We start from the raw sequence: 25,349 nt of genomic DNA, 5'->3' as shown, positions 1-25,349 counted from the left end.
GTTTCTGGAATAAAATCCAATGTGTTAATATTTTGTCTTGAATATTCATTAACTAACCTCATGAGACAAATTGATCTATAAATTTATTTCTCATAATAGCTTTCTTTGAACTGATTGTTAAAATCTGACTAAGTGAATACAATGCCCTATTAATATTCTCTCAGTCTATTCACTAGAAAGATTTGTGCATGATTGACAATATTTCTTAAGTGTTTGGAGAAATTCACCAACATAATAAACAGGGCATAGGATTTCTTTGTGCGGAAATTTTTTAAAACAAATTCCATTACTTTGGGCTTCCCCAGTGACTCAGTGGTAAAGAATCCACCTGCAATACAGAAGATGTAGGAGATGGGAGTTTAATCCCAGGTCAGGGAAATTTTCTGGAGAAGGGCATGACCACCCACTCTAGTATTCTTGTCAGGAAAATCCCATGGACAGAGAAGCCTGGCAGGCTAAGGTCCATGGGGTCACAAAGAGTCAGACATGGCTGAGCACACACAGACATCCATTACACTAATAGATCAGATTTTACTTATATTTTCTATTTTTATTGTATAAGATTGAATGCTGCTTTTTCAAGGAATGTGTTTATTTCATTAAGATTTGTAATTTCTTAGTATAGATTCTTCACAATATCTTATTATTTGCCATGCCTGTAAAATTTTATCAATGCCAATTTTTTCCACTAATCAGTAAAGAAAGAGATAAAATTTGGATTATTTTTAACAGAATATGTCAAACTCAATACATAACATGCCTTTGTTGTCTCTCTCTTCCCTCAGAAACCAAATCAATCATAGTAATGATAATGAGAAATAAATAAAATGGCAAAGCCAGATTAGTAAAAACAATGGTGGGATTTCCCTGGGGTACAGGGGTTAAGATTCTTTGCTTCCACTGCAGGGAGCACGGACTTGATCCCTGGTTGAGAAACTAGGATCTCACATGCTGTGCAGCACAGCCAAAAATAAAAATGAATAAATTAAAACAATGGTAAAATAAAAACCAGCTAATATGATCTCATCATAACTTCAGAAATGTGTAATGATTACAAAGGAGCATAGATGAATGAGGCAGAGAAGGCATGGTTACAGCAAAGACTGCTTGAACATGCAGAGCTAAAGAACAAGTGATGTAAATTTTAGAGCCCCTAATAGTCTCAGGCTTTAAAAGAATGAACATAATAAATACTGAAGTTTGTATGAAAATGAAATGGTCAAGGATAAACAGGATCCACTTACACGGAAGAAAAGATGTCAGAAGTTGCTCTAATGGATAGTGAGATTTACTTCAAAGTTACCATAATTAAGAAGATGTGATAATGGCAGGTACTTCAAAGGAATATAAGAAAGACTTATTAAACTGAATGAGGTAGATTCATGATTAGGTCCAGTTACTCAGAAGCATCTCTGTTAATCTCATTATAATTTTTTCATACTTCATTATTGATGAAAAGCATTTCTTTTCCTTTGGATTATGAGTGCAAACCTGAGACATAAACAAGTATTTGTCAGAAGAAAAGAAAATAGAGCAGTTCTTAACTTGGGCTTTATCACTGAGTAATCATCATATATCCCTAGAAATACATTTAACTTTTTCTCAGTATTCAATTAAACACCTTTGATTGAACCATATTATACTGGTATTCAAAAAATGAGTGATGCCTACAGAGACTAGCTATTATTTTCAGGATCTTCTTGCTTAAAATCAGGTAATACTTTTATAAGGCTAACTCAAAACTCCTCATTTTACTTGGTGTAAAATAAAGTTTTGAGAAGAGCTAAAAGTTGCATTTTATAAAATTGAATCAGAAGAGTTAGTTATGAGAACCTAAGTGCAAATTTAACCCTAACCCTAACACTAACCCTAACCTTAACCCTGACGCTAAACACAGTTATCATCTGTGTTTGCAGCATTGTTACAAATCACAATATAAACTGTAGCATAAGAAATGAGTCTCTAACTATATATCCCTTTTCATTACTCTGACTTACTTAATGTATTATTTCTCTATTAACTGAGAAGTAATTGTAGCTCATCTGACCATCAAAAAAAATGTAAAATACAACATACAATTTATTTGAAACATAATCATATATTTACTTATAATAAAGATAAACTGGCATCAGAAATATATATGAAAATTATTGGGCATAATACGAACACAAGCATACTTATTTGGTTAATACACAGCTTGTCTTTAATTCAAGTGGTTTTTCAGTCCCATTGGACTTCTGAATTATACTGAGGGAGAAAGCAGTTTCATGGTTGTCAAACTCCTGACTGTCTTTTTCACATCTTTATTCCTAAGGTTACAGATAAGAGGATTCAGCATAGGAATCATGACAGTAAAAAACACAGTGGCTACTTTGACGAGGAGCCATGAGCTTTTGGAGTTGGGTACACAATAAAGGAACAGGACAGTCCCATGGAAAATGGTGATGGCGGTCAGATGGGAGGCACAGGTGGAGAAGGCTTTTCGGAGTCCACCAGCTGAAGGCATCTTGATGATTGTGACAACTATGAAAGCATAGGAGGTGAGGATAATCAGGAGGCTACACACCTCATTGAGTGTAGAAATGATGAAACACATCAGTTGACTGAAATGGGTGTCAGAACAGGAAGCAGAGATGATGGCAGAATACTCACAGCCAAACTGATGTATGACATTAGAACCGCAGAAGGACAGCTCCAAAAGAGAACACGTGATTGTCAAGGAACACATTCCACCCCAAGTGTAAGTCCCAGTGACCAGGAGGCTGCAGAGCTTAGGAGACATAGCAATTGTGTAGAGCAGGGGGTTACAAACAGCCACAAACAGGTCATAGGCCATCGCTGCTAGCATGGACATCTCCGTAATCACAAATGCACAGCCAAAGAAAAACTATGCCATGCATCCTTTGAAATAGATAACTCTGTCTTCCACAACCAAGATACCTAGGAGTTTGGGTATAAATAATGCTGGAAGAGCGAATATCCAAAAAGGATAGATGGCTGAGAAAAAAATATGGGTGTGTGGAGTTTGGGACTGGTCCTTATGACCACAATTATGCCAAGGTTCCCCACCAGAGTGACTGTGTAAATGGTTAGAAACACCAAGAAAAGGGGTGCCTGGAGGCGGGGATATTCTGAGAAGCCCAAGAGGATGAACATGTTCCCAGAGCTCTGATTTCCTTCATTCAGTACCATGGCTGTTGATTTAAAAAAATAAAAATAAATAAGAATTAAAATTGAGCAGTGGAACATGAGAAGGTGGAGTGAAAGAAACTGAAGATAGCTCAACCTAAGCTAGTGAGGGCAGTGTGATCAGTGTATACCCAGGAATGTTCTGAAGTGTCAAGTTGAAGTCTTTACAACTTAAGTGAAGTTGATTATGGGAAATTAGCTTTATCCTTTAGAACTTTAGTTTATTTACCTGGAAAATAAGAAAGAATAGTATTTATCAATAGTAGTATTATATATAAATGATTCCTAAATGAATGTGATGCTTAGAGCATTAAATATCCCCAAGATAGAATATAATTCTATGAAAACACCGGCTACATAGAAGGAAATCAGAAAAAAAAAAAAAAAAAAAGAACTAAACAAATCATTGGTTGGATTATGGCAGTCACCTGATAACAGCAGAATTAACCTGGGAAAGATTAAACACTTTTAATACATAAAGAAAAATATAATAGGAAATTTCTGCACATGCACGATGGTCCTGGGACTAATAAAAGTAGAATTTAGCCTGTATATTGCTGTTTTCAGCTCATGTAGGTTTCCTCTGACAAAAACCATCTGGATTCCATATCCCTCAGATCAGAGTGAAAGGATGATCCTAGGTTGAATCAACTCACCAAACGCCAGATATCTTTGGTGTATTTTTATGATGGATTCCTTGATAACACTAATATGCTGCATACATGTTGAGTATCAAAATTGAAAGTTTGGTTTAAATGTTTCCAGTCCTTTCATCAGAAAGCTGATGATTCCTGCAAAATATAGTTAATAAAGATAGCAAGAAATAACATCTGTCCTTTTTGCAACAGTCATGAAATTGCAGAAGGAGAATGAAAACACCCTTGAGTAATAGATAGACCTATTATACTTCATGATGGTATTTTAATTTGTTTTATATCTTACCACCTAACCCTGGGGACTCAAACCCTGAAGAATTCTTACAGAGTTTATTGTCATGAGCTACAAACAGAATAACTAAAGGAAACTTCCTCTTCTGTAATTTACAGTATGATTTCTTTTGTCATTGACCTATTGCTGATGTTTTTAAAAATAATTCACCTCTATACAGAGGCTGTGTTCATGCATGCTAAGTCACTTCAGTTGTGTTGGACTCTTTGCGACCCCATGGACTGTAGCCTGCCAGGCTCCTCTGGCCATGGGATTCTCCAGGCAATAATACTGGAGGGGATTGCCATGCTATCCTTCAGGGGATCTTCCTGACCCAGGAATTAAACCCCTCTTCAAGGTTACCCACTCCAGTATTCTGGCCTGGAGAATTCTATGGACTGTATAATCCATGGGGTCACAAAGAGTCAGACACAACTGAGCGACTTTCACTTCACTTCACTTATGTCTCTTATGTCTCCTGCATTGACAGGAGAGTTCGTTGCCACTAGTGCCACTTGGGAAGACCATACAGAGCCTATACTTCTTAAAATCATGAAAAATTATATGAACATATTTTCCAATGACCCTAACCCAAATTATGGCTGATAAGATATGCTTTTTAGTCTTATATATCTCTACATATATTGATATGAAAACACAGTTAACAATACACTATACAAAATGCACAACATTATACTATGCATATTTTTGCATTTAGCCAGTTAGGCTTATTATTTGTCATGCCCTGAATATGAGTGCCGTCAACCAAGGCTTGGTAGAGTGGAGATTTATTAGGTGTTATGATACTGGCTTAGACTGCAAGGAGGCCCAACCAGTCAATCCTAAAGGAAATCAGTCCTGAATTTTCATTGGAAGGACTGATGCTGAAGCTGAAACTCCAATACTTTGGCCACCTGATGCAAAGACCTGACTCATTGGAAAAGACCCTGATGCTGGGAAAGATTGAAGGTGGGAGGAGAAGGGGACTGCAGAGGGTGAGATGGTTGGGTGGCATCACCGACTCAATGGTCATGAGTTTGAGTAAACTCTGGGAGTTGGTGTAGACAGGGAGGCCTGGCGTGCTGCAGTCCATGGGGTAGCATAGAGTTGGACACGACTGAGTGACTGAAATGACTGACTGACTGATGATCCTGGTGATAGATCCAACAATATTTTTGTACTACAGTCATAGAGGTCATAGCACCAATATTTTAAATTCATCCATGTGATCCCTGCACCTACTCCCTTATGTCACATACCAAGAAGAAAGAAGGCCGTGTAATTGACCTAATAAGATGTTACTACATAGTTTCTTTGGAAGAGGAAATTGCAACCACTCCATTATTCTTGTCTGGAAAATTCCATGGACAGCGGAGGCTGGCAGGCTACAGTCCAGAGGGTCTCAAAAAGTGAGACAAAACCAAACATACACACACTTTCACACATACATACACAAGCAGTTTCCTGTGTAGGAAATCTTGATATATACTTATGTAGTGGTGTTGGAAAACAAAGATTACACAAGTTATTCAAAGTGATTGACAATTCTAGTGCAGCTAATTTTGGAAGATTTAGCCAAGCAGGTAACCTACAATTCAGTAGCTAATTGAAGTTCACATTTACAAGTGTAAGCTATTTTTAATATGTGATGGCTAAGAAATGAAGAAAATGTCTGCTTACCTGTTTGAGCATATATTGTCAGCAACATCAAAGCAGTTGGCCTGATATTTCAACTGAAGGTTGGTCAGGGCAGGGATTGAATCACCAAATATACTTGTAATTCCAACCAAAGGAGACTTTTAAAAGAGAATCTCTTGAAATAGAAGGTTTTTGGTTTTTGACTTTTTTGCTATTTTATAGATTTCTTAGTATGCTTTGTATTAGTAAGTCAAATATAAATGATAAAAATAGCTGAAGTCCATGTAGATCAAAGATAATTAGTGCAACAAGTTCTACTTTTAATTTTATTAATTATATAAAGTATTACTCTGATTCTAAATTCCTTTCTTCCAAATTTTGTTCAGAATTGAATGCTAGTTGCAGTTAAAGCAAGCACTGTGTATATGACACTAACTTGTTTCTTTAAAAAAATATTTATTTATTTTTGGTTCATGGGCTCCAGAACACAGGCTCGGTAGTCATGGTGCGCAGGCTTAGTTGCCCATGATATTTGAAATCTTCCCAGATCAGGGATCGAAACAGTGTTTTTATCCTCCAATATGGAGTTTAATTAAAGCTTTAAGGCCTAATTACATAAAGTTTGTGCTTCTAAATAGAGAAGCCCAGATTGTGAATGTTCCCACAGGGAGGTTGGGGATTGCATTATGTAAATATGTTTCTAAATATAAATATATTAATTATTTGTGATATGGAATCTTTTGTATTAAAAAACAGAATTATTTCAAATTGAGATAAAAAGATTTGTAGAAGAGGTAAAGTGACAGAACTGAACGTGGAATGACAGACTGGTTCCAAATAGGAAAAGGAGTATGTCAAGGCTGTATATTGTCACCCTGCTTATTTAACTTATATTCAGAGTACATCATGAGAAATGCTGGAAGAAGCACAAGCTGGAATCAAGATTGCTAGGAGAAATGTCAATAACCTCAGATATGCAGATGACACCACCCTTATGGCAGAAAGTGAAGAAGAACTAAAGAGCCTTTTGATGAAAATAAAAGAGGAGAGTGAAAATGTTGGCTTAAAGCTCAACATTCAGAAAACTAAGATCATGGCATCTGGTCCCATCACTTTATGGCAGAGAGATGGGGAAACAGTGGAAATAGTGGCTGACTTTATTTTTTGGGGCTCCAAAATCACTGCAGATGGTGATTGCAGCCATGAAATTAAAAGACGCTTACTTCTTGGAGGGAAAGTTATGACCAACCTAGACAGCATATTAAAAAGCAGAGACATTACTTTTTGGCAACAAAGGTCTGTCTAGTCAAGGCTATGGTTTTTCCATTGGTAAAGTATGGATGTGAGAGTTGGACTATAAATAAAGATGAGTGCAGAAGAATTGATGTTTTTGAACTGTGGTGTTGGAGAAGACTCTTGAGAGTCCCTTGTACTGCAAGGAGATCCAACCAGTCCATCCTAAAAGAGATCAGTCCTGGGTGTTCATTGGAAGGACTGATGTTGAAGCGCTCCAATACTTTGGCCACCTAATGCGAAGAGCTGACTCATTTGAAAAGACCCTGATGCTGGGAAAGATTGAGGGCAGGAGGAGAAGGGGACGACAGAGGATGAGATGGTTGGATGGCATCATTGACTCGATGGACATGGGTTTGGGTGGACTCCAGGAGCTGGTGATGGACAGGGAGGCCTGGCATGCTGCAGTTCATGGGGTCGCAAAGAGTTGGACATGACTGAGTGACTGAACTGAACTGAATTGAAGTGCCAAATGCTCATTTAAATAATAAATGACTAAATGGTTTTATTTACAGGACTTGTTATTTTTAAACAACTACAACAAGTACAGTGAGTGGGGAAAAAGAAAAATTAAAAGAAAGGCAAGTTAAACTACAGGAAAATATTTGTCAGGAGAAATATTGAGATTCTAGCGTCTAGGCTGCTGCTGCTGCTGCTAAGTTGCTTCAGTCTGTCCGACTCTGTCTGACCTCATAGACGGCAGCCCACTGGGCTCCCAAATCCCTGGGATTCTTCAGGCAAGAACACTGGACTGGGTTGCCATTTCCTTCTCCAATGCATGAAAGTGAAAAGTGAAAGTGAAGTCGCTTAGTCATGTCCGACTACTAGAGACCCCATGGACTACAGCCTACCAGCTCCTCCATCCATGGGATTTTCCAGGCAAGAGTACTGGAGTGGGTTGTCCTTCTCCAAGAGTCTAGGCTAGAGAGGTACTAAAGCAAATTGTGAATGAAACCAGACAGATTTTTGAAGAAATTTTTTCAAAGGAAGTTTTTTTTTTTTTGGCCTAATACAAAATCAGATTGTATCCTAACAGACACAAACAGGCAATTGGGGGAAAATGTCATAGTATACTGGAATGCCATAAATATTGCAAAATGCCACAGATCATGTGAGACAGAAAATTATTTTATAATGTGAAGGACTATATAGTCTCTAACACAGAGTTTTCCCACTTAGAAATTTAGGGAACTTTCCTAGTGGTTTAATAAAAAGGAAGATTCTTTTAGGGCTCAGTTCAGTTCAGTCGGGACTTTTCTGGTGGCTCAGAGGTTAAAAGCATATGCCTGGAATGCAGGAGACCCAGGTTCGATCCCTGGGTTGGGAAGATCCCCTGGAGAAGGAAATGGCAACCCACTCCAGTACTCTTGCCTGGAGAATCCCATGGAGGGAGGAGCCTGGTAGGCTACAGTCCATGGGGTCGCAAAGAGTCGGACACGACTGAGCGACTTCACTCATTCACTCACTCACTCAGTTCAGTCAGTTCAGTTGCTCAGTCATGTCTGACTCTTTGTGACCGCATGAACCGCTGTATGGCAGGCCTCCTTGTCCATCACCAACTCCTGGAGTTCACTCAAACTCACGTCCATCAAGTCAGTGATGCCATCCAGCCATCTCATCCTCTGTCATCCCCTTCTCCTCCTGCCTCCAATCCCTCCCAGCATCACAGTCGTTTCCAATGAATCAACTCTTGGCATGAGGTGGCCAAAGTACTGGAATTTCAGCTTTAGCATCATTCCTTCCAAAGAACACCCAAGGCTGATCTCCTTCAGAATGAACTGGTTGGATCTCCTTGCAGTCCAAGGGACTCTCAAGAGTCTTCTCCAACACCACACTTCAAAAGCATCAATTCTTCAGTGCTCAGCCTTCTTCACAATCCAACTCACATCCACACATGACTACTGAAAAAACCATAGCCTTAACTAGATGGATCTTTGTTGGCAGAGTAATGTCTGCTTTTGAATATGCTATCTAGGTTGGTCATAACTTTCCTTCCAAGGAGTAAGCGTCTTTTAATATCATGGGTGCAATCACCATCTGCAGTGATTTTGGAGCCCCCCAAAAATAAAGTGAGACACTGTTCCCACTGTTTCCCCATCTATTTCCCCTGAAGTGATGGGACCGGATACCATGATCTTAGTTTTCTGAATGTTGAGCTTTAAGCCAACTTTTTCACTCTCCTCTTTCACTTTCATCAAGAGGTTTTTTAGTTCCTCTTCACTTTCTGCCATAAGGGTGGTGTCAGCTGCATAAATGAGGTTATTGATATTTCTCCCAGCAATCTTATCAGAGAATGCCATGGCAACCCACTCCAGTACTCTTGCCTGGCAAATCCCATGGACGGAGGAGCCTGGTAGGCTGCAGTCCATGGGGTCGCTAGGAGTCAGACACGACTAAGCGACTTCACTTTCACTTTTCACTTTCATGCATTGAAGAAGAAAATGGCAACCCACTCCCATGTTCTTGCCTGGAGAATCCCAGAGATGATGGAGCCTGGTGGGCTGCCATCTCTGGAGTCACACAGAGTCAGACATGACTGAAGCAACTTAGCAGCAGCAGCTGACAATCTTGATTCCAGCTTGTGTTTCTTCCAGCCCAGCGTTTCTCATGATGTACTCTGCATATAAGTTAAATAAGCAGGGTGACAATACACAGCCTTGACGTACTCTTTTTCCTATTTGGAACCAGTCTGTCATTTCTTGTACAGTTTTAACTGTTGCTTCCTGACCTGTATATAGGTTTCTCAAGAGCCAGGTCAGGTGGTCTGGTATTCCCATCTCTTTCAGAATTTTCCACAGTTTCTTGTGATCCACACAGTCAAAGGCTTTGGCATAGTCAATAAAGTAGAAATAGATGTTTTTCTGGAACTCTCTTGCTTTTTCCATGATCCAGAGGATGTTGGCAATTTGATCTCTGATTCCTCTGCCTTTTCTAAAACCAGCTTGAACATCTAGAAGTTCACAGTTCACGTATTGCTGACCAAAGATATTTCAACTTATTTCAAAGTAAATTTTGCCAAAGTGTTGATGCCCAGAATTTTGTAGTTTCCTACTATAAGTTCCCCAGGACAATCAAAAGAACCCATACCTCATTTTCTCCCATTTCCTGTGGTCACCACAACTTTCATGACAGTATTCTTCACCAGACACCCAATTTTTCAAAACTTTTGGTTCAGTGAACATTACATTACAGTATCCACAAAGGGTAATTTTTAAACCATAATATTATTACAGACCATTGATTATTGGAATACATTTTTTTTATTCATGTGATGCTTGTTCTGCATTTAAGGCTAAAGATATTGTCCAAATACTCATCTTTGAAAGTCTTCCCCAAAATTACCACTTGAATTTCTTTGGGAAAACATAAACCTCACTAGAAGGTTATACTAGGGAATTAGTTTTTTTAGGTATTGAAAAAATTAATCATGATATTGCACAGTAATGATCACACTGGAAATGTACCATCTTTAGGAGTGGAGGATGCTGTGGTTAGTAGAATATGGAAGAATGGAGACAGGTATCACAGATCAAGAAACTGTTTTTTATAAACTCGAATCAAGAGCTCTTTTACTAATTTCCTACTAAATCTAGTAGATTTTATATTTTAAACTTTTTACAATTTTTGATTCTGAATTTCCCTTATGTAAGGGCTTTCCTGGTGGCTCAGATGGTAAAGAATCTACCTACAATTTTGGAGATGTGGGTTTGATTCCTGGATGGGAAAAGATCACCTGGAGAAGAGAAGAGCTACCCACTCCCATCCTTGGCTCCCTCCCCTCTCCTCATTGCATTCTTCAGGTCATCACAGAACACTAGATGGGACTCCCTATACTGGATAGGAACATTCGGTTATGACCCTTGGATGACAAGCAAAAGTTAAATTCTTATCACTATCGCCATACATAAAGAGGGTCAGGAATTTTGTTGTCTATCCCTAAACAATAAAAGATATATGATTTAGTGTAAAGCATTATGGTAAATATTTAATTTTCATGGAAAACTCTAAATCATGGGAGAAAACAAACAATATTTAATATGTTGAATTATAACTACAACACATGGTCCCTCCCTGCTCTCTGCTTATAAACATTAATAATGATTAGTAAGACACAAATAGGAAAGGCAAGTTCTTATACTTAGTCTCAATCAGTCATTTGCTTAAAGCAATCCAGTGACCTGTCAATTATAAAACCTTTGGTAAAACCAGTCATAGTCATGGATTATCTGTTATTTGATATAGAATTACCTGAAATTATCAAGGTTGACTATCTTTGATGAGGTAAATGTTTTAATTAATTTTTTGTGAATTTTGAGCCAGGGCTTTCCAGGTGGCACTAGTGGTAGAGAATCTGCCTGCCAGTGAAGGGGACGCCAGAGACTCTGGTTCAATCCCTGAGAGGCCTGGATTTGATTCCTACCCTGGGAAGTTCCCCTGGAGGAGGAAATGGCGACCCACTCCAGTATTCTTGTCTGGAAAATTCCATGAACAGAGGAGCCCAAGGGGTTACAGTCCACGGCATCACAATGTCAGACCTGACTGAGAAGGCATGCATCATACAGGCACAAATATTGAGCCAACTTCTTCATGTCACCCTATACCCCTGACCTAAAACATAACAGCTCTACAAGAAGCAAAAATTTTCAAACCTTGCCTTTGAGTTTAGCCTTCTTTTTTTTTTTTTTTTACTTTGACTCAAACACAGATGAGACCCAAACAGGGACTTGATTGCTTCCAACATAAGAATGGTCCAAGGAGGATGATTTACATACAGGTCTGTAGAGTGAAGATTAGTTGGCCCATTAGCTCAGCCTTGAAGGTCGAGTGATCTGCCTCAAATCAGCAGAGCTGCCTCAGTAAAGTCACTATTTCAAAAATAGCTGTTGTTGCAACCTACTGGAGTTCATAAATATTTCTTTTTCATGAATAAATAGCTAATGCTTTACTGAAATCTGTACACTAAATCATAATCAATTTGTTGGTTGTTATATTATACTATCATGGGAGAACTGGTTTAAAGATACTGTAACTTAAAATGGATTGAAAATTACCTGAGTAAAATTTCTAGTAAAAGAGATAGATAAATACATTTAAAAATGTACAACCACAATGATGTACGTGGAAAAACTTAAGTGATAGGTATACATTATATCTCCAATGTTTGTATCATTTTCTTGCACTAGCACATAGAAAATAATTTATATCTGGTTATATTATCAATTATATTTAAACTATACCATATTATGAACTATTTAAGTTAGATATATTTCAAATTTGTCTTTGTTTGCCTGGGAATATTCCAAAGCCAAAATGTTTCTTATGGAATTAATAAAGTCTTAAGATACTTAGAGTTTTATGCTGAGCACCTCTCAATGTACTACTTTTACATTAAGATGTAAACTTCCTTACTGTAGGCTATAACTCTTCAGATCCTTTTAAAAGTCCTGCAGTTCACATGACTTGAATTAAACTGAAATTTAACCAGGACAAATACAAGGTCAGATATTATACACACAAAAAATTACATTTCAATGTTTGTATCAAACTTTTAGTTTAAGTAGTCTTTTATTTCTATTTTTATTTGTAATTTTAAAGTTACTTTAATAAAATAAAAGCATGAACAGAAATTGGCCTGTCAATTGCAAGGTTAAAATAGGTTCATGATTCGATTTGCTATTGAGAAACTCTTACTCTCAAAAAATCTTTCTAGATTTACATTTTATCACAGAACAATTTAATATTGATGAATTTCTTCACTGACTTTTTCACATCTTTGTTCCTGAGGCTGTAGATCAGTGGGTTCAGCATGGGGATGACCAGGGTGTAAAAGACAGAGGCCACCTTGACCATGAGCCATGAACTTCTGGAGTTAGGAACACAGTAGAGGAAAAGGATGGAGAAGGCAATGGCACCCCACTCCAGTACTCTTGCCTGGAAAATCTCATGGATGGAGGAGCCTGGTGTGCTGCAGTCCATGGGGTCACTAAGAGTTGGACACAACTGAGAGACTTCAATTTCACTTTTCACTTTCATGTATTGGAGACAGAAATGGCAACCCACTCCAATGTTCTTGCCCAGAGAATCCCAGGGACAGCAGAGCTTGGTGGGCTGCATAGCTTTCTCTGATTCCCACATGATGAACTTATAAGAAAGATATCTTCCAAAGACCATGTCCACAACAGATCCTCTGTAACAATACTTTGTAAGGTCTCAGCACTGCAAAGATTGATTATGACTATTATTCCAGCCACATTGCTTCAATTTAAAATGCTCTGTGCAAGATTATGAGAATAATTTTCCATGATTGTTTAGTATAACAGTGACTTTAAGATTCTAAATAAATGTTAATAGCAAATGTATAACATTAACATTATTCAGTATGACTTTTCCAGAAACTGCTTGGATCTATAAATTCAACCTCATTATCACTTAATACATCCTTCTTAGTGAAGGTGGATTTATCAACCTCTGCTATATAGTACACACCTATTTCTTTATAATTTATTTCCCTATTTTATTCTTTCTTATGATGTTTGCTTTATTTTACCACCTACTTTTATAGATATGACTCATTGTTTCATCCCCTCTGTATGCAGACAAACTTGCATATTTATCACTCACAATTACTGTAGGTTATATCCTTATTATTTATAAATATGGTTGTTACTGTCATTTTATTTCTAGAAAATTACAGGAAAATTTTGAAGACAAGGCCCACTTTGTTATAATCCTCCCTTTTGCCAAAAGGAGAATTCTCCATTTCTGACTTTATGGTGAATACCCAATGAGAAAACTATGATACAAATTATTTGAAAGAAAGAATTGGAATATAACTCCATAAACCTTCTCAGCCAAAAAGTGGTTCTTTGTGGACACTTTGTTTTACACATGTGTTTGTCTCCTACAAAGATTACTGGATCTTTGTATTTTCTTTTTTAAGTAAAACAAAAGAGACATGAGTCAACTCACCTAAATACAGAAGAACTTGAATGAGTCATTTAATGAAGAACTCTTTGCTAAGATTAATGAACTCCAGCAATGCTGCTGCTTAGTACTTAATAGAAACACACCTGAAAAGGATAGTAAAAGTGCCCAGTATTTTTCATTAATTATTTCATACTTTATGATTTTCAATCTGTTAAGAAAACTCAGAGATACCAAAGATAAGATCAAGCCTGAAAAGTAAATCCTGGCACCAAACTTTATCACAAATATATGCCATCATGACCTTAGGCATGTGAAAACTAGAGAATATAACTGAAGTACTGCCTTGATGCCTGCAATTCAACTAATAACATTTTAACTCTGAACTCTGTCCCAGGTGGTATATTGATTGTATATTATTTCCCTAAAGCCTTAGGGCATTTGTATTATCAACTTTACTCATTTAATCTTAAAAAATAAACAACATTTTAAAAAATTTTATGTGGATATAAAATACATAAATACACAAGGGGAAATTATACAGCAATAGATTTATATTTTATTAATCCATATTTAATTTTTAAAATTTTCTTATGAAGATATATATATATATATTCTTATGTTTCTGAACATATGGCTGCTAAACTATAATTATACTGTATATTTTGTACTTTACAATATTTGTACTATAAGATTTATTTTATATTTACACTATTGATTCTATTGATAGAAAACAGCTTCCATTGGCTTTTCAAATATAGAATGTTCTCAGATGTTTATGTTTATTACTGAATCTAAAAAGAAATTTTGGATGATGATATGTTTTCTAAAAATATCTGTTTATGAAAAGGATGATATTTTCACCAGTTTTCGTAACTACCCATCTTGGCTTTAAGGACACAGGTTAAGAATAATAATAACTTGATGCAGAAGGAGCTGAAGTGGAAGCAGTGAAAGATTTTATGTTCTTTGGCTCCAAAATCATTGCTTTATGGTGACTGCACCCATGAAATTAAAATGCACTTGCTCCGTGGGAGGAAAGTAATGACAAAACTAGGCAGCATATTCAAAACCAGAGACATCACTTTGTCAACAAAAGTCCATATAGTCAAAGCCATGTTTTTTCCAGTAGCCAGGTATGGATGTGAGAGTTGGACCATAAAGAAGACAAAGTGCCAAAGAATTGTCCTTTCAAATTGTGGCGCTGGGGAAGACTCCTGAGAGTCCTTCGGACAGGAAGATCCAACCAGTCAATCCTGAAGGAAATCAACCCTGAATATTCATTGGGAGGGCTGATGCTGAAGCTTAAGGTCCAGTGTTTTGGTCACCTGACATGAAGAGCTGACTCACCGGAAAAGACCCCGATGCTGGGAATGATTGAAGGCTAGTGGAGAAGAGAGCAGCAGAGGATAAGATGGTCAGATGGCATCACTGACTCAATGGACATGAGTGTGAGCAAACTCCAGGAGACAGTGAAGGGCAGGGAAGCCTGGCATGCTGCAGTCCATGTGGTGGCAAAGACTCGGACACGACTTAGTGACTGAACAACAATAACAACAAGCTTATTTCTCACTAGTGGAAGATTCAAAATACATTTTGACTGGGTAACTGTGCCCTATATGGGCTCTGATTTCTCCCAACTTGTACCTCACCATCATCATGGTGCTTCTGAGGTTATGATTCTCTTAATATTCATTGGAGAAAGAATAGATTCTTCTTCAAATAAATGATGCCAGGACAACTGGGTGTTCACAAGCATAATTATGGGATTGGACACTTACCTCATACTATATACAACAATTAACTCAGAAAGTGAACAAGGACCTGAGTGAAAGAGCATAAACTATAAAAATCTTACAAGAAAAACACAGGCCTTAAATTTCATGGCCTTGAATTTGGCAGTAGATTCTTAGATAGGGAAACAAAAACATAAGTGACAATAAATAAATAAATAAATAAATTGAACTTCCTCAAAATTTAATATATTTGTATATTAAAAACATTATCAATAAAATGAAAAGAAAAGGTACAGAGAAGAAACAATAAAGACAAAAAGTCAAATCAGATACAACACAAAATTTACAAATGTCCAACAAGCATGTGAAAATATTCTCAACATATTTAGTTATTGAAGTCGCTCAGTCGCTCAGTCATGTCCGACTCTTCGTGACCCCATGGACTGTAGCCCACCAGGCTCCTCCATCCATGGAAGTTTCTAGGCAAGCGTACTGGAGTGGGTTGCCTTTTCCTTCTCCAGGGGATTTTGCCAAACCCGGGTCTCCCGCATTGCGGGCATATGCTTTACCGTCTGCGCCACCAGGGAATCACTACAGACATACAGAATAAGTTTGGTGGTTCCTCTCACATGGATGAACATAGAATTACTATTAGACAAAATGCTTAGCAGGGAAAAAAATATAGTCTTTTACAAAGAAGTGTTAGGCTTTTCCCCCAATTTCTGGCAGATAATTTTTATCTTATGTGATAGTAGAGTCTATTTAGGGAGGAGGGGCTGGGTACACATGACACCAAGGTGTGTGCATGCTATGTTGCTTCAGTGGTGTTTGATTCCTTGCCGCTCTATGGACTGTAGCCCACCAGGCTTCACTGTCTATGGAATTCTCCAGGCAAGAATAATGGAATGGGTTGCCATGCCCTCCTCCAGAGGATCCTCCCAACCCAGGGATTGAATCCATGTCTCCTACATTGCCTGCATTGTTAGGCAGGTTCTTTACCACTAGTGCCACCTGGGAAGCACCACAGCACATGTCAAATAGAATCCACTCCTTAGAGTGGATGTGAGTTTACTGTGAAGTGTATCAGCTGCTCAGTCGTGTCTGAATCTTTGTAACTCCATGGAATGAAGCCCGCCAGGCTCCTCTGTCATGGGATTCTCCAGGCAAGGATACTGGAGTGGGTTCCCTTCCTTTTCTCCAGGGGATCTTCCCCACCCAGGGATAGAACAAAAGTCTCCTGCATTGCAAGCGAATTCTTTATCATCTGAGCCACCAGGGAAGTCCATGAGTTTGCTAGTTAAGCAAAATTAAATCAGGTTAACCAAGATGCTCTAATTGGTATTAGCAGGGTCCCCATTCAATCCATCATTAATGTTACTTACCAATGAAGTTCTCTGTTATGTTATCATTGTATAGCAATAGCTATTTTATACGTCATTTGACTGACACGAAAGACTATTTTAGATTTAGCTGGAACTATTTCTGAAGTGTGCATTTCTTAATTTTATTTTTGATGAATTATGTACAAAAGGCAAATAAATTTCTACTATTAACAAGTAGAATTTTACCAAATCATATTCAGGACTTTGTGGGGGCAGAGACATGACTTCTTTGCACTTATAATGTACCAATTCTTTCTATGTGGTGTTAAATAAATATATCCTTTAAATTGAGGCTTCTCTGGTACCTTAGATGGCAAAGAATCTGCCTGCAATGCAGGAGACATAGGTTTGATTACTGGTCATGCAGATTCCCTGGAGAAGAGAATGACTACCCACTCCAGTATTCTTGCCAGGGACACAGGAGCCTGGCAGGCCAAAGCCCATAGAATTGTAAAGAGTCGGACATGACTAAGCAACTAAGCACAGGCATGTCTTTTAACTTTAGTGTCTTAGTGTTGAACAACTCTTGGAGAAGGCAATAGCACCTCACTCCAGTACTCTTGCCTGGAAAATCCCATGGATTGAGGAACCTGGAAGGCTGCAGTCCATGGGGTCGCTGAGGGTTGGACACAACTGAGCGACTTCACTTTCACTTTTCACTTTCATGCATTGGAGAAGGAAATGGCAACCCACTCCAGTGTTCTTGCCTGGAGAATCCCAGGGACGGGGAAGCCTGGTGGGCTGCTGTCTATGGGGTCACACAGAGTCGGACACAACTGAAGTGACTTAGCTGTAGCAGTAGCAGTAGCAGTTGAACAACTCTTAGCTACTATGATTCAACTGATGTAACTCCCTCATGGTTAACTATAAACTTTCATGACAACTCAAATCCATTCTTCAATGACTTATAATGACTTAAAGAAAAGAGAAAAAGAAGATTCACCTGAACTGCCAAATGGTAATGTGTCTTTCTTAAGAAATCTTTACATGACAAACACTTTACCTAGAGACTTAAATAGTCTAGGCTTTAATTAGGTGTTATTTAGTATTTTATTGCTAATTCTCTACAGTTTACTAAAGTTGTTGAATGATGTATCAACAAGGGAATTACGTTAAATGTGTACACTCTTTTGTTTCCTAAAAATTGGAATTTGAAATGCTATTAAAAATGCTAGAAAACTTGGACAGTTCTCTACAGTGCTCTTGTAAATGAAAAAGCAAACCTAAGCCATTTTACAATCATTGACATAATAATTTGGTATTGACTAGCTTCCTAGCAGTCTCTTTCACCTCTTTGTTCCTAAGGCTGTAGATCACTGGGTTCAGCATGGGGATGACCACTGTGTAAAAGAAAGAGGCCACCTTGACCATGAGCCACAAACTTCTGGAGTCAGGAACACAGTAAAGGAAAAGGATGGTCCCATGGAAGATGGTAATGGCAGTCAGGTGGGAGGCACAGGTGGAGAAGGGTTTGTGGTGCCCCCCAGTTGAAGGCATCTTCAGGACAGTGATAAAAATGAAAATATAGGAGGTGAGAATAATCATCAGGCTGCTTATTTCATTAAACATGGCAGAGACTAAAATGATCTCCTGGCTAATGTAGGGGTCAGAGCAGGAAACAGCAACAAAGGCCGCCTGCTCACAGACAAAGTTATTTATGATATTATTTCCTCTAAAGGACAATTCAGATAAAAAGTGGGTAAGAGTCAGGGAACAGACTGTACCCCAAGAGTATGATGCACCTACCAATAAGGAACAAAGCTTCTGGGACATGCCCCAACCAGTAACACTGAAGAAGCTGAAGTTGAACTGCTATAGGCAGCTATAAAAATGGCCATAAAAATAATTAAAATGTATTACCAACTTAAATCCTCACAACACAATATAGGTGGCCCAAAAGTTTAAACATAATATATAAAACAATAGAAAATTTAAAAATTAAATGTTGGAAGAATATGAAGATATTGTGGTGACACTGAAATAGGGAAATTCTTTCTATGTGAGAAATTAACGCCAAAGAAAATTGTGTTAGACTTGATTAGGTAGATGTTAAGTATTTCTACATGGCCAAAAATTTTGCACAGTATAAAAAATTAAAAGCAAATCACAAGTTGTAAAAATAATTCCACACAAATGGTCAATATGATAATATCTCTACTATATAATTAAATCATCAAAATCAGAATGGAAAATGATTGACAATCAAGTGAAACATAAAAGTTTCTCACTCCAGGAGATGGTGATGGACAGGGAGGCATGGTGTGCTGCAATTCATGGGGTCGCAAGGAATCGGACATGACTGAGCGACTAAATTGAACTGAACTGAACTGATGTGAAATAGGCTACAACAAATTTAACACCATCTTCCTGAAGGACAAAGTGAATCATTAAAATTGCAGATAATTTTCTTGTCTATACACCTAAACATACCACAGACAGCTGTGTTTCTTCTGAAAGAAAGACTGATTTTTTTTTTTTTTTAAGGCCTGGATTAGAAGTTTGCAGCTGCAACTTTTGAAAGGAAGATGTCTTTCAATGTAATGACTCCTGACACACTTTATGGGAGAAGTATGGATATGAGAGTTGGACTATAAAGAAAGCTGAGCACTGGAAGAATTGATGCTTTTGAACTGTGGTGTTGGAGAAGACTCTTGAGAGTCCGTTGGACTGCAAAGAGATACATCCAGTCCATCCTAAAGGAAATCAGTCCTGAATATTCATTGGAAGGACTGATGTTGAAGCTGAAACTCCAATACTTTGGCCACATGATGAGAAGAACTGACTCATTAGAAAATATTCTGATGCTGGGAAAGATTGAAGGCAGGAGGAGAAGAGTACAACAGAGGATGAGATGGTTGGATGGCATCAAAGATGAGATGGACATGAGTTTGAGTAAACTCCGGAAGCTGGTGATGGACAGGGAAGCCTGGCATGCTGCAGTCCATGAGATCACAAAGAATCAGACACAACTGAGCAACTGAATTGAACTGAAGTTGATATAAGTTCAGTAAGTTAATAAAACACTTTTGGCATCAATGTGCTTCTCTATAAAATGGGGATAATGATAATGAAAACACCAGTTTAATACATGGATAAGTAAATGAAATGAATGTGTCTGGTAGATAATAAATGGTTCATGTAATGCAAATATATGTATCAGACCTACAGAAAAATAGCTTTGGACTCTTACCATATGACTTTCTTTTGAAATTTGATAAAGTATGTTTACCCTTCTAGTTTCAAATGACTCCTCAAGTTTTGGCATGAAAAAAAAATTCTTTCATATTCAAGAAGAACTGTGAACCATAGAGATATTTATGAAAATAAGTATAAATAAGGAATAATTTCAAAGTTCTGGCTTAATGTTTGTGTCACAAAAGGAATTAGACATTGATCATAAATTATTCCTTTCTCCTTTTGTGAGTTTCTCACTTTATGCATTGCATAAAATTGTAGGGCAAAGAAAAAAAAAAAAAGAAAATCTGTGGATACCTCCACTATGTTGTCTTTCTCAACATTTCTAACTAAGAGTTTCTATCCCTGATTTGTTTAAGCACAGGCTAAGCAAAAACAAAAGAAGTTCTAAAATTAGGGTACTATGGAAAAACCTATTTCATACAAGTGACAATATGAAGAATTGAATAGAGCAACAGTAACACTCTGGAGAAAAAACTTATTCTGTAATCATCACCTAGAGTGTAATTGTTATCCTTTCCAAGGTCTATTTTGAATCCATGGATATGAACATTGAAGCCTTGGTAAAGTGCACTGAAGTTATCAAAATGCTTGATGAATGCCTTGTTGTTGTTCAGTCACCTAGTCATATCCAATTCTTAATGACCCAATGGACTGCGGTTCACCAGTCTTCCCTATCCCTCACCTAAATGTGTAGTCATTGTTAAATATTCAACAAATGTTAATTCTTGGGACATTGTTTTCTTCTGTCAGTGATCTGCGAAATTTTAAAATTTTCTTTCACAATCTACAACAGGAACAATTTTCCCTATGTGTGTAAATGATTACTTACTTGGCATCTTGTACAAATTAAGTTACTCTCTTCTTCAACAAAATCCTAACAGCATTTTTCACTTCTGTGTTTCTCACTGTGTAAATGATAGTATCTAACATGGGAATGAGGATTGTAAAGAGCCCAGCTACCGACTTGTCCCCAGGGTGACTGGTCCCAGGAAGTGTGTAGCAGAATATACAGGGACAGAATAGAGCACCGCTACTGACAGCGGGGGCCACATGCAGAGAGGGCCTGGCATCTTCCTCTAGAACTTCAGGGAACTCAAAATGACTGTGCAGGAGATGGGGAGCAGGAAAAACATGAGCAAACACATGGCCCCACTGTTTGCTGTCACTGCCATTCCAATCTTGTGTCACTGCAGGCAGTTTCCAAGAGTGAGAAGAAATCACATGTGACATGATCAACGGCATTGAAACCACAGAAAGTCAAGTCAACCATGAAGAGAATTTGCACAGCAGCAGATAGGATCCCTCCAGTCCAAGCCACCACCACCGAGTTGGCAGAGCCCCTTTTGCAGGATGGTCGTGTAGTGCAGAGGCTTATAGATGCCCACATACCGGTTATAGGCCATGACAGTGAGGACTATGATGTCTGAGCCTCCTAGGAAGTGTGCCAAAAAGATCTGATTCAAGGAGTCACTCCAGGAGGTGATTCTTTTTTGGTACAACAGAGGAATTATCATTTTGGGTGTAACGGCAGATGTGTGAAAAGCATCTGTTAAGGCCAAGTAAATGAGAAAGAAATATATGTGAGCAGAAAGTGTAGGGCTTAGGGAGATGGTGATGACAATGAGCAGAATGGCCAGCACAGTGAACAGGAAAATGAACAGAAAGACAATGAAAAGTATTTTCTGTAGGTGTGGATTCTGCATGAGTCCCAAGAAAGCAAATTCAGTCACATTGTTGGGAGGCCTGAGGAGATCCATTTAGGAAGTAACATCTTCCGGGGACCTGAATTACCTACAAAGGAATAAATACTAATACCTGTTAATCATGAAAGGATTGTGGTCTGAATTTCTTAGCACAAAACTAGAGCAGTCACTGTAACTCTGGACCATGTCCTTGACATTCGTGCCCCAATACTTGTTTCAAGACTTTCTTATTTCTTCTATGACAACTTTTATCTCTTCAGACACCTATTGGCTGTCATCTGTAAAGCATCTCTGGGAGATCATTTGATATGCAATTTATGGAGAAAATATGGTGCTATGTATATGAGATCTGGATTATCTTTCTGGTTCCACCTTCATTTGATAATTTTATTATCAAATGATAATAAGATAATTTTATTATCTTATTGTCCCAAGTTTCCAAGCCCTCCTCTGTGTCTGTGAGGTTACAAATTGTAACTATCAGATGTACCTTCTAGGCTGAGAGGTCCTGTAAGCAGGTAAGAGTTATTGTTTTTTCCATGAGAATTTAAATTTTAACCCTCACTTCAAACTGTGGAAAGAAAAACATTGTCAATAAATAACTTTCTAAGCAGGCAGTTAAGGGAAATATATAAATCCTTGACAATACACCCTACCTGGTAACTCCTGGTACTTATGTACAGGAATACATAAGCTATTCAGGTGTGTTTCCTCACTGTGCCTGGCATATCGTCTACAGTGCCTGAAACACATCAGGTGACAAGAGATTCTTGGTGAATTGCCATGTTCCATGGCTAAGATTAGTCCTGCTTCCCCAGACCATAAACTTACCAGGAATTCAAGTGCTGATGTCCTCTAGCTCTGTTTATCATAAATATCTATGAGAAACATAAATTTTATATAAATTATATATCAACTAATAAACACCAAGTACATAAAATCTATTACTTACAATAGGTACCTATTACTAGTTCACTCAGTCAACAAATATCTTTTGGACAGTTACTAGGCATATTAGTAGGTGTATTGTGTGTTTGTTTTCACAAAATCATAAAGTGTCCTGTTAAATATCTTTAAATTCCTGAGATTTTATTACTAAACAGCAGAAATTATCCATCCATGATATGAATGAAGCTTTCCAATCCTTTATGCTTCTGCTACATGCTTTCTCACACCTTCTTCTCTCATCTTTCCAAAGCATCCATTATCCATCATTCCTGGTTACAGGGTGTTTCTGTTGTTCAGTCACTAAGTCATGCCTGACTCTTTGTGACCCCAAGGATTGTAGCCTTCCATGCTCCTCTGTCCATAGGTTTTCCCAGGCAAGAATAGTGGGGTGAGTTGCCATTTCCTCCTCCAGGGGATCTTCCTGACTTAGGGATCAAATTCATTACTCTGACATTGATCAGTGGATTTTTAAACTAATGAGCCACCAGGGGAGCCCAGTTATAGGATGCTGCATTACTCATTTGGTGACATAATGCCCTCCCCCACCCAAAAAAAAAAAAGAGGACACATAAATATAGTAAAATATATTCTGTGGAAATTACTTTTTCCTTTCAAAGATAAAAATATTTACTTTTAAAATTGTTTTTAATTAATTTATTTTTTATTGAAGCATAATTGCTTTACAGAATTTTGCTGTTTTCTGACAAACCTCAACATGAATTAGCCATAGGTATACATTATTCAAAGTGAAAACTGCCTGCTTGTCTAGAAACAAAATACAGTAGCCTCAGTGCATTCCTTATACTGAGTTGAGAGCCAACCAACTGGTAAGATAAAGGTATAGTGTACATAAGTTAAGAATAAGATATAATTAATAAGCTATTTAGAAACAATTATAAAAAAATAAAAATCAGTTTTTCTACTTCTTAGATCTACAGTATTTTTTCTAGGAAAAAACAGTAAAAGAAAATATATTTTAAAGATAAAAATTATTATTTACATCTCTGTTCAACACCATTATTAAGAGCTGTGGAAAATTTAGAAGCTACATCCAATGTTCAATATTAGAAATGGGTAAGTAAAATATAATGCATGCATTTGATTAACATGTAGTAGTTTTTAATGTTATTAAAAATTAATGCAGCATCCTAAGAAAATTATTGTGCTGTATTATTAACTTGGGGAAATTTTGGATGTGAACGTGAATTGTAAAATTATTCTAATTTAATTATAACTGTTCTATTGTTCTAATTTAAATCTATATCATTTAAAAAACAAAATATTTTTGCTTTTAAATTAGTTGTATTGCAGTTGAGTCTACCTCAAAGTTTTGCATGCCTAAAGAAGCAATTTATTTATTTATTTATTTTTAAATCCTTGTTTAAAAATGTTTTTATTACAAATCATTTTTTTCAGAAGTATAAAGCATATGCAAGAATTACACATCTTAAGATTAACATTCGTAAAAATAAATAAGGGAAACCTCATTTACAACAAAATAAGAAACTCTGAAGAGGGAACTCTCATGCACTACCAGAGCCAAGCAGGAGAAAGAACTTCTCCTTGTCTAGCAATAGGCCAGCCAAAGAGAAGCTGTCATCATCCTGGGATTCTCTGAAACAGCCCCATCCAATTTTCTCTTTCCTCTGTAAAAGTAAACCTCTATTCAAGATCTTTAGGACTTTAGGTTTAGGATAATTTGCTTGCCCCAAATTGTAAATCTCTGCTATTCTCAACTAAACTCATTTTGCTGGTAAAATAATTGGCCCTTCTAAAGATTTAATATCCTTGCAGACTCTCAGTGTAATTTCTTTTTCTTTTTTTTTTTTATTCCTTTATTTCTCATGTGTTCCCCATCCTGAACCCTCCTCCCTCCTCCCTCCCCATACCATCCCTCTGGGTCGTCCCGGTGCACCAGCCCCAAGCATCCAGCATCGTGCATTGAACCTGGACTGGCATCTCGTTTCATACATGACATTTCACATGTTTCAATGCCATTCTCCCAAATCTTCCCACCCTCTCCCTCTCCCACAGAGTCCATAAGCCTGTTCTATACATCAGTGTCTCTTTTGCTATCTCGTATACAGGGTTATCATTACCATCTTTCTAAATTCCATATATATGCGTTAATATACTGTATTGGTGTTTTTCCTTCTGGCTTACTTCACTCTGTATAATAGGCTCCAGTTTCATCCACCTCATTAGAACTGATTCAAATGTATTCTTTTTAATGGCTGAGTAATACTCCATTGTGTATATGTACCACAGCTTTCTTATCCATTCATCTGCTGATGGACATCTAGGTTGCTTCCATGTCCTGGCTATTATAAACAGTGCTGCGATGAACATTGGGGTACACGTGTCTCTTTCCCTTCTGGTTTCCTCAGTGTGTATGCCCAGCAGTGGGATTG

At 37.6% G+C, this 25,349-nt stretch overlaps 1 protein-coding gene and 1 pseudogene across 1 annotated transcript; both read right to left on the bottom strand.

Moving 5' to 3' along the window:
- Nucleotides 1-2,242: 2,242 nt before the first annotated feature.
- LOC147365527 (olfactory receptor 1165-like) lies at nucleotides 2,243-3,192 on the bottom strand (annotated as a pseudogene).
- Nucleotides 3,193-21,549: 18,357 nt separating this feature from the next.
- Nucleotides 21,550-22,044, bottom strand: LOC147365526 (olfactory receptor 4C3-like). The gene has a single exon (XM_086316733.1). It carries the CDS (start codon nucleotides 22,042-22,044, stop codon nucleotides 21,550-21,552), a length of 495 nt encoding a protein of 164 aa, XP_086172859.1.
- Nucleotides 22,045-25,349: the final 3,305 nt, after the last annotated feature.

Source organism: Bos grunniens, chromosome 9 (assembly GCF_055505025.1).
Source record: "Bos grunniens cultivar Pamir isolate PY7600 chromosome 9, Bosgru_T2T1.0, whole genome shotgun sequence".
In the NCBI taxonomy this organism is placed as follows: domain Eukaryota; kingdom Metazoa; phylum Chordata; class Mammalia; order Artiodactyla; family Bovidae; genus Bos; species Bos grunniens.
The sequence above is the reverse complement of the archived record's forward strand: the minus strand, read 5'-3'. Positions and strand labels throughout refer to the sequence as shown.

What these genes read in the sequence shown, in the direction of transcription:
- LOC147365526 (XM_086316733.1), bottom strand. Translation starts at nt 22,044, where the DNA reads ATGGATCTCCTCAGGCCTCCCAACAATGTGACTGAATTTGCTTTCTTG.